This window comes from Protomyctophum bolini (assembly GCF_963924005.1).
Source record: "Protomyctophum bolini genome assembly, chromosome: 6".
Lineage (NCBI taxonomy): Eukaryota > Metazoa > Chordata > Actinopteri > Myctophiformes > Myctophidae > Protomyctophum > Protomyctophum bolini.
The window spans coordinates 31,334,529-31,347,782 of NC_137867.1; the positions used below are offsets into that span (position 1 = coordinate 31,334,529).

The 13,254-nt window shown below is 41.3% G+C and overlaps 1 protein-coding gene across 1 annotated transcript in view; it reads right to left on the minus strand.

Annotated features, from left to right (window-relative positions):
* Window positions 1-3,391: 3,391 nt before the first annotated feature.
* antxr1a (ANTXR cell adhesion molecule 1a) overlaps window positions 3,392-13,254 on the minus strand; it is a 30,123-nt gene continuing 20,260 nt past the window's right edge. The window contains exons 15-18 of the mRNA XM_080765045.1: window positions 12,390-12,485; window positions 10,945-11,112; window positions 9,580-9,660; window positions 3,392-5,631 (exon numbers count right to left, since the gene is read on the minus strand). Of these exons, the coding sequence (XP_080621171.1) occupies window positions 5,200-5,631; window positions 9,580-9,660; window positions 10,945-11,112; window positions 12,390-12,485 (777 nt within the window). The 3' untranslated portion in view covers window positions 3,392-5,199. The remainder of the gene's footprint in view (window positions 5,632-9,579; window positions 9,661-10,944; window positions 11,113-12,389; window positions 12,486-13,254) is intronic.

The window sequence follows — 13,254 nt, forward strand, 5'->3', positions numbered from 1 at the left end:
CACAGGTTGGCAGAGGAAGTGCACACCCAGGATTACATTAGATAATGGACACTGGGTGAAAAAATGGGTTGCAAAATCGTGGGATAAAATGTAAGGGTTAAAAAATTAAATTAATCAAGGTATGACAGGCTTGTGTAATTTAATAATTTTATACAAACATTTAGAAAATATAGTAAATTTACAGTAAATGACAACAAAGTTAATTAAAATCAAAATACACATTCAACTTTCACAGAAGTCATTTCCTTTAAAACAATGGCTTTTGTTGCCATCAGTAAAACAGTCATAAGGTCTTCAGGTACAGGATACATTTTCAGGAGTTTCTTCAGAAAGATGAAATGTCCCAAATGATGGCAAGCACTTGTGCAGAATATCCAGTGATGGTCTTCATGGTAGACAGTGTTGAGTTTAAAAAACCCTTTACAGTGACTATGAGAGCAATGGCTGGGCCGATAACCATTAACAGGACGGGCAGTGCTGCTCGAACAAGGGCCAGGATGGCTAAACAAACAGACAGGGAGCTTTGGCAAAGAGCAAAAATAGCACACGACACTGAACTGATTGTCTCGACCCACTCCAGACATTGTCTGCTTGTAAACCGCAAACGTGACCAATTGCTTCTCAGAGATTGTGATGAATGCCAGGTACACTGGGTGGGGAAACGGTCTTTGAAGTTAGGTTTTTCTCGGTGTTCCCAGGCTTCGTGCAATATTACATCTGATAGTATCCACATAAGAGATGAATTTATTTTCAACATGGTTGAGAGGAAAAGAGCCACATTGATAGTAAGAACATGGGCAGCCTCCAGAACATGGTGATTGCAACGACTGACAACAACAATGGCTTCTACGACACCCATGGCTTTGAGCAAGAAAGTCACTCTCCACTCGGTCCTGTAAACTTAGCCTGTAAATCACAAAGATTGATCCTTTGTGCTCCATCCAAATGAGTCCCTCAACAACTAACATGCAGTGGCCAAAGTAGTAGCCTAGCGGAATGAATCTAATTAAGTAATCTCAACAGCTAACCAGTCCCGGAAGCGGAACAACCCCTTTCCTTTGGAAATTATGGAAACATGTAAGTTGAAATATTCAATTGTATTTTATGATTTATGATATGAAATAGGCTATAAACTATAGGCGTATTAACCTCGCGTCATCAGATTGTCCATTTCGGATAAAATAGGCCTACACGATGACTCAAGACACCATGATGCTCTTTATCTTGAATGTATTATTGCATTTGATCATTAACCTAATAACCACAAATAATAATAATAAAAATAATAATAAAACACTTGTCTTTGGATGTAATTTAAAAGAGGACACAATATAATACAGAAAATATGACTATTTGCCACATATTTTTGGAATGGCATCAGCATCGTGTTTACAGGGGCACTAGAATATAAGTCCTCCGGATCACACAGTTCTCCACCAGGCCAGGTTATCGTGGCCTCCTGGTGGCGCTATAATAGGCCAATGTGAAAAGGGTGCCATTTCTTAATAAGCCTTTCATGGCAATTAGACATTCAAAGTCATGATTTGAGGCATTTTGTTCCAAAAATGTGTTTGGGAAAAGTCCACCTGCTGGTGGCGCTATGATTTGCAGGATTTTTGGACAGAATCTGAAGGATTTATATCAAAAATGTGTTTTTGCAAAAGTCGGTCTCCTGGTGACAAAAGGCAGATGTGAAAAATGCAGGTCAAAGGTTTTTCCTTGACCTCTATTGCATGCAAAATTTCACACAGATCAGTGCAGTTATAAGCCAAATTCCAAAATACTAGTGGGAATGTTCATGCAATATAAATTGCATCGTTGGATGATTTGAGACTGATTTTAGCCATTTGAGATATAATATGGGAAATTGGACAGATTCGTGTTGACCAATATGATTATAGAGATAGTGTGTACTGTACTGTGTGATGCTACAACATCTGTAGGTGTAGGTGTAGGCTACTGTCAAAACAGTTTTGCAAAAATCTGCCAGAGATTAGCTGTCCACAGGCAGACGGACGGACAGACAGACAGACAGACAGACAGACGGACAGAGTGCAAAACATACTCTCCCCATGCCCTCGGCCTAGTGGAGACTGTCTCTCGACAGTGAAGCTATACAAGTTCACCGTGCTCAGCGTGCTGTAATGACTGCAAGGAAACAAGGAGGTTGCTAAACAACGCCACCCAGACTTTTCTCACAATGTGTTTGGATTACAAATACATATACAGGACAGAAATACTGAATCCCAGCATTGCAATTTATGCATAGTGACTGAAAATTCAATGCTCATTACAAATTGCCTTTTTTTAAGTGTTGGTTAGGGACAAGCAGAAGCTGTGCCTATTGGCCCCTTGTCCCCAGAACACATTCTGTCATGACCAATTAACACTGGCACACCTTTCCTGCAGCCTCTCCATATTTCCTGAGGATTAGTCTAATATTTTCCGAGATAGCTCACTCCATTCGTGCATGTGACATAATTCGACATATGAACATCTGGATGCTGTTAGCTGCACTGCACATATCCCCATGTCCTCTTTTCTCCCTTTCTGAGGGAGGTGCACTGCACACTGCACAGGTCTGTTTGCAACTTTGCATCCCAACCACTCACTCAGTAGTGCACAGCATTGATTTGTGAACCAACCAAACCGTTTGAACCCAATGATAGTTCAGTGAGTTGCATAATAATATCTTAACAATGGAAAATGTAGAATTGTGTAATAAGCAAGGAATCACATAGTTTAAAGGTCCAAGTGATTGTGTTTGGTAAAACAAAAACTATATTCTGATAGTAATCCTTGCTTTTAGACTAGTGTTTGTTCTGCAACGGGGACCCCCAACCTCTCCATCTAAACATAAAATTACTTTCAGGCGGGACACCAATTTCATCCAATCAGGAAAGAGACCCCATTTATCAGCTTCAGTTTTATTATAGCCTATAGTGGTAGCGCTATTTTGTCTTATCCTGTATCCTGTATGAGTTCTCTCCTAATTGGATGAAATTGATATGCTGACCTCAACAACTGTTTACTAAAGAGCTGGAGAGACGGGGAGACCCCATGATTACTAGGCGAATAGCAATAACAGTCAAAAACTAAAAATATCACTTTAAGATTTTCAGAGCAAATCAACTTGTCAGTTGTTAGGATTAATAAAGACTCAATTTAGGTCCCCGCAAGCAAAGCAGCCATTACACACTATGTTAAATATTTCATCAGGAGTCTGGAATGTTAGGCCTTATATCACAGCCAGGTAAACGGTTAATCCCTGAAGGCACAGAAAGATAAAGGTTCCAGACAGTCAGACTTTGTTTACTTTTATCTTAATTTAACTTATTTGTAATGTGTGCATGCATGGGTACTGGTGGAAAGTAACAAACAGCACAACATCTTCTGTTTTCCTTAACATTTAAGACATGAAGCATGTCTGTTTATTAAAGAAAGTTCCAAGTAGTCTGCAACCAATTTCAATGAGATTCCTCCACACAATGATCACAGGACAGCTTCATATTAACCCCATTCATCCTGAACTTGTTGCACATCGTCAAAGTATGCTTTTATAATTTCATTTTCCCATGTGTATGAGTAATGAAGAATTGAAGGCAATGTGCAACACCAGATATCCTTTTAAAAGTGTAGTTAATGAACCTGATAGATAAGACTTAAGCCAAATTTCCATGAGATGGCTTATTGGCTTCCAATCTTCTCTCTATGCATATGTATATGTATGGACTTTTCATTGAACTATTAGGCCTTGTAGAAGGGATTGTGGGTCTGTATGCTGCAATAGCTGGGTCCTGGAAGGCTGAATTGATGTGATGAATTGTGTTGGTTTGATGGCTGTTGGTCTCACTATTTAGTTCACTCTCTCTTACACACGCACACACAGTTATAAAAATAAAATAGTACACAACGCTCAACGTCTGTTGAAGGGCATCGTTGCATGAAAAGGCCACTATTCTATTATGCAATATTTCAGGAAGCAGCTTGATGGACTGACCATAAGAAAGTTGTGTCAGTCAGACTCATCAGCACAGTACTGACAAGTTAGTTTTTGTAAGTGTATCATGCTCTGCACTGTATTATAATTATACAATTATTGGCTAATTGACCATGTATGCTGATGTGAACTGTATGCACAGGGAACAAGAGAAAAAGCCTTATGCTAGCGAGGCTAAGGTCAATACTACTGAGTCAAAAAGTTGTGAGGACAGAATATAATATACTGACATTTTAACTCAATTGTGTCACACTTTCTGTATTTGATAATTTGAAATGTTTTGCTTTTTTCCTGTAACATTAAGACTACACAATAAAAAGCTGAAAAAAACATATAAACAACATTGTATAAAACTACTTTAGGAATGCAAAACAAACGGGGGAAAATACTGACGCAAACACCATTTCATGCAATTGCTCATCTTCCTTGAATGGAATGTTTTTTTTTTCAGAATACTTCTCCTACATACACTGTATGCAGAACACAATGTACATATACATTTTCCCCTCATTATATTATGATATCTGAACAGGAAAAACAACATTAGACAGGCATATAGTTTGGCAATGTAGTAATTTTGGAACCTTTCAACATTTACTCATCTAAGCCCTTTCTTATATAACCTATATCAACAGATGCATCGGATTCAAGCTTGCTCCTTTGCTTTTCTTCTGAGTTTGGTGTGGGGACGATGGAACCTGCAGCCTCCCTGCACACCATGATATGGTGAGGTTGTGTTTTTGAGTACTGTCCATTAGGAAATGTCTGTGTTCAAGCATATTATCAATTGCACTGTTGGGCTGTGTACAAAAGTCACTGTAGACAAATAGCTGAAAACACGTCCTCATTTTAGTACTCCATTTGCAAAGCAGTAAAGCCACAGCGTTGACCATGACATGAGCCAATCCTTTCTGGCAGATAAAGTCAAGGGTGGCCGTGCGCTGATAGCTGGTAGGATTCCATACTGCTTTATATGGCTTTTGAAGATTACGTCATATGGCAACCAAGTCTATGGGATTTGTAATGTTTCTTTAGAGCACTTATGACGTAAATCGTTTGCCAGCCACGTTTATGGGTTTAGGGCTGTAAATGACGACGTAAAACGTCATCTGGCCAATATGAATACATCTTGTGCCCCTCACTTCATATGATTTTGACTTTCCATACGACATACACATTCCCACTGCAGGAGCTCTACACTACAGGGAAGGCCGTGGTGGCGGGCGGGAAGGTGGCGGGGCTCTCCCGGGGGGAGGCCCCTGTGGGGCCGGGGGCAGGGTGCCAGTAGGGGAGGCAGAGCGTGGTTCCATATGAGGGGACATTGGTGAAGCGGGTATGTGGGGAGTGGTTTGAGGAAGAGCCCGGGTAGGAGGCGGAGTGTACGGTGGAGGTGGACTGGAAAGAGGCATAGTGCAGGAGATGGGTGGTGGCATGGAAGGCAGTGGTGGCAGGGTGGAGATAAATGATGGAGAAGGTGATGATGGAGGGCTGTTGGGAGGTGGCGGGAGCATGCCCCGTGGAGGAGGTGGACTACAGCTTTTAGGAGGGTTGTAAATGGGAGATGGATGGTGGCTGTAGAGTGGATAACGAGAAGAATTTGTCTTGACCCGGGTGAAGTTTATGCATCTGCCCTGAAAATGAAGGGAGAAAAACAGAAGTTGGTGCTAAAAGGCAAAGATCTATGTTCTCGCATATGAATAAGTTGTACCATAATTGTTTGGATGTGTTGTCGTAGAAAGAATGCTTTGGAACACTGAATTACACTGAAATGGCATAGCAAACATTTCTGAAAGGTGCTTTCGCACACATTCAGAAATGTACTGTACCGACAAAGAACCAACACAAGTTGAGTCAATTAACCTGAAATGTAATGCCATGTAGAATGGGTTCATTTGGAGGGAACAAGTAAACCACTGGGTGTGTAGTGTTAGTCCGGCGCCTCAATAATCCAACACGGATGAGTCTTAACTGTAGAAGTGGAGACAGTAACTCATTCAAAGACTTGTACGTCATTGATTTCTGTGTATGAGCGAGAGCATGTCTGTGAGAGAGACGACTCACTGTGTATAACTGAAATCAGAATGAATCAATGCTATTGTGCTGAAACAATGATCCCGAGCAGTCACAGCTGGACTGTGCACGGTGTCTGTTTTATTTGTCATTGCCAGCATTTGAAAACCAAAACGTCTGTAGCCAGTCATCAGAGATTCAGTGATATGTGGCTCGACAAGAACCTGGCTGGATCCACTCCTCTCAACCACTCTCCACCAGAGGAAGTGGGATCTTGCTGTCCCTTCCCTTCCCCCCATCACTTCATTCATTTAGGGGAAGTTATAAAAGCACTGCTTAGAGATTCGTAATTGCAACCAGAGAAGGCCTGTTTACTGCAAATCATCAAGGATACTGCAGCACTGCCCCCCTCCTTGTTTCCTGTGTACTCATGAAGAGCTATATGGAGAGGTTGTTTTGCAATAGAGCACTCATTTTATAGTGTGAAAATGCCTTTGAATGATGAACCGTGTGATAATGAGCTCTGATTTGTTTGTATACGTTGACTTTCTGATTGTTGCTTTCACATAATATGTGATCTCAAGGATGTAAGGTCCCACTTAAAACACACTTGATACCTTTGACGGAGTATTCCGTCAATTAAAATCCAACCATTGTCTGCCTTTGTCGGAATTCTCCGTCAATTAACACTTAGACCGCTAGCATTTATTGACAAATTATGATATAATAAAATTCACGCCAGCATTTTTCCCAGTTGAGCTCTTATTTTGAAAAGCCACATTTCCAGACTTCCGGTATTGAACACAAACTAGGAAGTTAAAGGTGTAGGGAAACGGAAATGGTGATCATTTTATTTTGAAGTTTCAGACTGTTTCAACATGAAACACCGGTCTGAAGTTTCTGAACCAATCAGAGCGTCCCATCCCTTCAGGCGATGGGACGGTAGCTAGGGACGGTAGCTATGCTATACGCAGCAGCATGGTGTGTTTGTTTACAAGTCAGATAGTTGGCCAGCTGTACCAGTTTACTGTTATGTGGCTTATTTCTACCCTATAATGTTTTCAGATACATATTTTAACGTGATGATTAAGTTGAAACCGAGTAATACACTGTCTGGATGTTATCTTGAATGGGAATAAAAACTGAGGATTTCTGTAATCAGTAGCAGGTGTGCTGCACGGATGCGCCGATATGGGGAATTAAACGGGTGAGCTTCATTTTTATTGGCTTTTATCGATTTTTCGTTTTCAGGAAGTAATAAAAACAATATTTGTATGGACTTTTGATATAAAAACACACAGATGGATGCCAAAAGAATGGGCAAATTCTCATTTTTGTGTGTTTTTATATCAAAAGTCGAACGACAAGAGAGCACACCAGTGCGTTCAGGACGCATTTCCGAACGCGCCCGACGTGTCGAGGCCCACATCGATAAAAGCCAATAAAAATGAAGCTCACCCGTTTAATTCCCCATCCGTCCAACACAGCTGGTACTGATTACAGAAATCCTCTGTTTTTATTCCCATTCAAGATACCATCCAGACAGTGTATTACTCGGTTTCAACTTAATCACCACGCTAAAATATGTATCTGAAAACATTATAGGGTAGAAATAAGCCACATAACAGTAAACTGGTACAGCTGGCCGACAATCTGACTTGTAAACAAACACATACCGTGCGTATAGCATAGCTACCGTCCCTAGCTACCGTCCAGTCGCCTGAAGGGATGCAACGCTTATTGGTTCAGAAACTTCAGAGCGGTTTTTCTACTTGAAACCGACTGAAACGTCAAAATAAAATGTCCACCATTTCCGTTTCACTACACCTTTAAACGGATCCTGGACAACTCTTCTTTACTCAGTGCACCGGATCTATGCCGGTGCACTGGAGGCCTCCACATTGTCGGCTCTGTGCCATCAAATAAACCTTGTTTTGACCATCTGGGACAAGGAATAGGAAATATAGGCGATTGAAAGAAACGGATAGAATGGATTATTATGGCGACGACGATCTAAGATGGGCGACCCAGTGTTATGACAACAACAGCTAGGTACCCGATGCTAACGTAAGTAGCATTATGGCTTGATCGATCGAAAGCGCTATAAAAGCGCAATTGCCGTTGATCTATGGCAATGGTGTTGAGCGTTGGATTAAATAATAGGCTGTAATTGACGTACATATACTGCAATGGCGTGTTAATGTACTCTATCGAGTTTAGCTGATAATCAACCTTTAACACTGGCCTGGTTGCTAGGCAACGCCTTGCATACCTCCAGCACCAGGAAACACACGCATCCCATAGAGTCCCATTTGAACACTTATGATGCTGCCGGAGTTCTTCAGAATAAAGGCGCTAGAGTGCCAAGCAGATGGGCAGATTTTACTCTGAAAAGCCCCGACCTTCCATTTCTCCCCTAAACCGGGAAGTATAATGTTCCATTACTACCTCGCGCTGTCAAGTCTGATCTCTCTTTAGAAGCGTTAATATTCCAAACGAGATGCTTGGTTAAGTCAGAAATTAGGACAGAACATCTGCGTTCTGATCAAAACCAAGTGCTGTAGAATTAGAAATAATATAGAAACATTTGTCAGCCCGTAAACAAGGAAGTGAACTGCTGCATGCATGCGCAAAACATGTTCAGGAGCTCTGTGCAAAGCGTTGCCTAGCAATGGGAGCTGTCAAAAAATGGATTACAGCTAACTACTTTGACTACTATCTATGGCCACACTGTGGCAGTTTCAAACAACTGTGTCTTAATTCTTAAATGTATTACATTTACCATCCAGACGAAAACAGTTAGAAAACGGAGAGCAGGAGAGGGGTCATTAGGATTGTAGACAGGTGTTTGACTGTCTGTCCAGATAAATTCATCGTGTGCCTTCACTCTGAAGCCGTCTCCAAGAATGTTCCTCACCGCATTGTAAAATAACTAATGCAGTGTGGCTGATTTACTGTACGCACTATACGCAGTATTTTACTATAGGCAGTAAATCAACCAGATTAGTTTAGAAACACTGACAAACTGTTTACGAAACATAATTCGCCGGGCCATTTTAAGTAAACTAGCCAACTCGGAGGAAATGTGTTGTCATTTCCAAATTTGCTGGCAATGCATACTCTTCGCATTAAAGACAACAGTGAAACAGTGAAAGGTTATTTCATTATACATTTCCTTTGGATAAGAAAGGGTTATGTAGTCACAGACTACATGTTTGAAGGTCAGACATCTTACCCTCCAGTTGTGGGAAGTTACATTTTTACCTTTTCATAATGACTTCAACAGACTCCTTTGCATGGAGCTGCATTGTGGTGGCCACTGGCCAGACTATGCAGTCTAAATGCCAACCCACCACAAGCTTTCCCATCAACCTCCCTTTCAATGCATGCTTTATTGCTCACAGCTGCTTAATTTTCACAAGATTTTATGTTGCTAAAGAAAATCAACCCTCTTGCCAAATCTCATGTCAAGCCAAGAGTTTACATCACCAAATAAAAAAAGACTGACAAAGATGCCTATTGCTTACGGTATTTAATGTCTATTTGTGTAGCTTTCACAGAGCTCTTACCTTGTCTCCTGGATATGGTCTCATTACAGATACACGGTCATAACCTCTCCTCAAAAGCACCCACAACGCATCCAGTTTGCCCTGCAGAAACGGAGAACAGACAGTTATAACACGTTCTTCCTGGTGACCTTTCTAAACACCTTCATTTAAACTTTTAAATCAGATTTTCATGAAGCCGACTCCCAATGACAAAACCTAAAGAGTTCTATCTTGTTCGAGATTCTTGAACGTCAAGACACAGTGTCATCCAACCCATCTTAAATCCATTGGAATGGACCAAGTTATTTACCAATGAATTCGGCACAGTTTTGACAAAAAAAATGTGAGGAGGGTCTTAGAGAAAAGAAACAAAGCTGTTTTTCCTCACAGAATTGCTGGCTCTGCAGCTCTACTCCCCGGAGGTCAGTCCAGCATGTGTCTGGTTTCTATTAGTGATCTCCTGCTGACTGGGAAGGCTTGGCACAATGCCTTTATCCCCCTTATGTCCTTGTAAGCACGGTGTGTATGCCAGCAGTCACCTAAATACCATTAGCTTACACGTCATCTTGTTGTTCTCTTAACTGTGACATTTTGTGCTTGTACGTATATATGTTCGGTTGCTTAACACTTAAATTGGAGCAAGATATACACACTTGGTCCTTATCACATATGGGCATACCGGTTGGATCGGCGGTTCTGTACAAACTGGATCTCTAACACAGATTTGAGCATAGTGGTGGTTCTGGACAACCACATATCCGAGTGTGAGGGTTTGAGGTGGTTAAAACTCCATTTTATTTCCATCTTAGATTAATTTAAAACACACATCCTTGGTGCTAGTGACTGATAATTGATAAGTTCTAAGGCCTTATTTTTCCTATCATCTTTTTTTCCCTCCTTTGTGTGTTTTAATACACACAAATAAAATAATTACCTACGCATACTGTATCTTTGTTTCATGATCTTTACTGTAGTAACAACTTTATAACAACTGAATTTACCATGGGATTAATAATGGTCTATCTATTGTATCTACCTGGGATTCAAACGCAGGTCTGTAAGAGAACAAGTAACGCTCATCCAACAGGCAACCCCTGCTTGGCCAGGGCAGAATGGCAGATTTTGGCAGATGCTTTTATTTCAGTAATCACGTGAAGTCTGAGCAAGAGGTTTGTGCTCGAAACATACACTTTAAGCAAGTCTTGGTCAGCCACCGACACTTTATCATAATAAACAGATGCTAGAGATCATCAAATATACCGTACATGATATTAGGCTTCTTTAGTTGCAGTCGGAAATTGCAGCATCTGTGAAGGATATTTGTGGGAGTGGGACTATCCAAACATAGTCCCCAGACAGATTCCTTTTGGCTGGCTGTGATGTTACCTTTATTGGTGAGTACCACTTGCGAGGGCCTGGGGGCTTGCGCATGCCATTATTGAGAATCCGAGCAGGGAGTTGTTCGAACTCTTGGTCAGGCATCTTCACCTTGGCATTTTTTGCCTTCTCCAGTTTGGCTCCTTCTTCAGTGGAGCCTTTCTCACCCCAGCGCACCTGAGACAAAGGACCAGATGGTTTAGGTGACAATTTGAAATAACTTCACCTAACATTTTTCACCCAATTTAGTCGGTAGTCCCTGTCAGTGCTAAAACTTACAGTTGGTACTTGGTATCCGATCTAGTTTCTCTCCCCTTTGAACAGGCGTCCTGAACTACCTGTAGTTGCTAACCTGTAATCTCCTTTCGGTGATGGGCAGGAATCTTACCCCTGTACCACCTAGTGGATACTACCGTTCAATTTGATTGTTGTCTCCGCCAGGCCGAAGGCGTGGCAGAAATGGCCTCAAATCTTAAATGCAGTGTTCGATTGCCGTGAAACTTTGCATGCACATTCCCACTAGGCTGAGGATGAAATGCCACCCCTTTTCCATTGTCCATTGCCACCAAGAGACCGTTCCTTTGCAAAACTTTCTTTATTTTTTGAGTGTCGATTTCCGACCACTCACCATATTCACACGGCTGCCATTTTGCTATTAAGTTCACTCATTCTGTGCCACGGCCATGCACAGTCTAATGGCGTTCTGCGCTGCCCCGGGGAAGCGTCCATATGATAGATAGAAGCAAGGCTTGTCTGTATCCAGAAAACGTAAAAAAAAAACACGTAAAAAACATCGGCGGCACAGAATGAGTTTTATTGATTGCTATTAAGTAATTGATATTAAATTCTTCCCAACCCGCAAATATGATGTGAGAGCAAAATGGCAAAATAGGCCTAACCCTAACCCTGTGTGAATATAGTCTTTGCTGGCCCACAATAACCTGACCTGTGGAGACCTGTGCTACGAGGAGCACTATTCATAGTTTACAAAGTGTGACTTATGCCATATCATGATAGACTAGACTGTATTACATCACTGAGCCCTATCGAATGGTACCTCTCCTCTACTCAGAAAGTACTGACCGTAAGGCAGAATTAAAATACTTCTGGGTCATCGTTACATACTCAGACTTTTGTGTGCAGCCCAGACAGTTTTTAAGTTTCTCGATTCAATATTTAGATATTTGGCACACACCCCTCCTTTATAAGTCCATTCAACCTCAATCTCCATCCTTAGACTTATTGAAAACTCCTGGTTCTGGTGACTGATTTTGTGCTAATGGTTTTGAATGGGGTTGACTTAGTTTTTTCATGCATGGACTCATTGGAAATTAAGTTCTCCCCATTCATTAGAAGGACATGAACAGTCATCAAGAGCAGAAATGTGTGAGTTCCTTGGCTTTCAGTCATTTCGTCATTGGCTTTCAGTCTACTAGAACTTTAATAGATTTTACCTCCATTCTTTTGATTCCACCAACTCCTCTTCCTCCATAGTAGGAGGCGTCCACGGTGGGCCACTTCTTCTTTGGGAAGTCTAAGTCTTCATCGTCCTATGTGGAAGTGATAGAGAAAGCACAATGATATGAATGTTTTATTACTGGTATAATAGGATACTTTATGATAATACTTGGATCATACTTTTTAAAGTTACTTGATTGGTTCTATGACCCAGACCCAGTAAGTAAACACTCACTTAAAGTTCATTAAGGGGCGGCCATAGCTGAGGTGTACCATTAAGCTTAATGGTATGGTACACCTCGGTTATGGCCGTGCCCAGGGCACCCCTCCGTGGATTTGTCTATAAGCGAATTACTGTTGGTCACTGAGCAACTCTGCTAGTACACTGCCTATATTTTGTCATGTGAAAAAGACCTCTATGTCTCTCCCCCTTCGTGTTTGTCAGGTCAGAGGAAATTACATAGCCTGCTAGACCACTGCTGATGTTTGTCTCTTTAATAGACTGTGTCTGATTTGCAGGACTAGTCTAATCCACCAAGAGGACACAGTTTAGAAGAAGCACAGTGACAAATTACAGAAGGGGCGTAAAATGTGTTTTGGCTTTTGTTTGTCACGTTAGTCATTAATTGATAAATAATTGAAATCCTGCCCTGCTCCATTGTGATGTATTTTCATGTTGTTAAAGCAGCGTTTATTGGAAAATTATTGGCCCGGAAATAATTTGGCATAATTGTATAATTGTGGTCCGGGTAAGTAGCCTGGGAAACCAATGGTCCCCAAGCCATGTCACACATAGGGAGAGTGCCCTATCTCCTATATCTTTAGCGTGACTGTGTGAGGTGACTTGAAGTACATCCCATT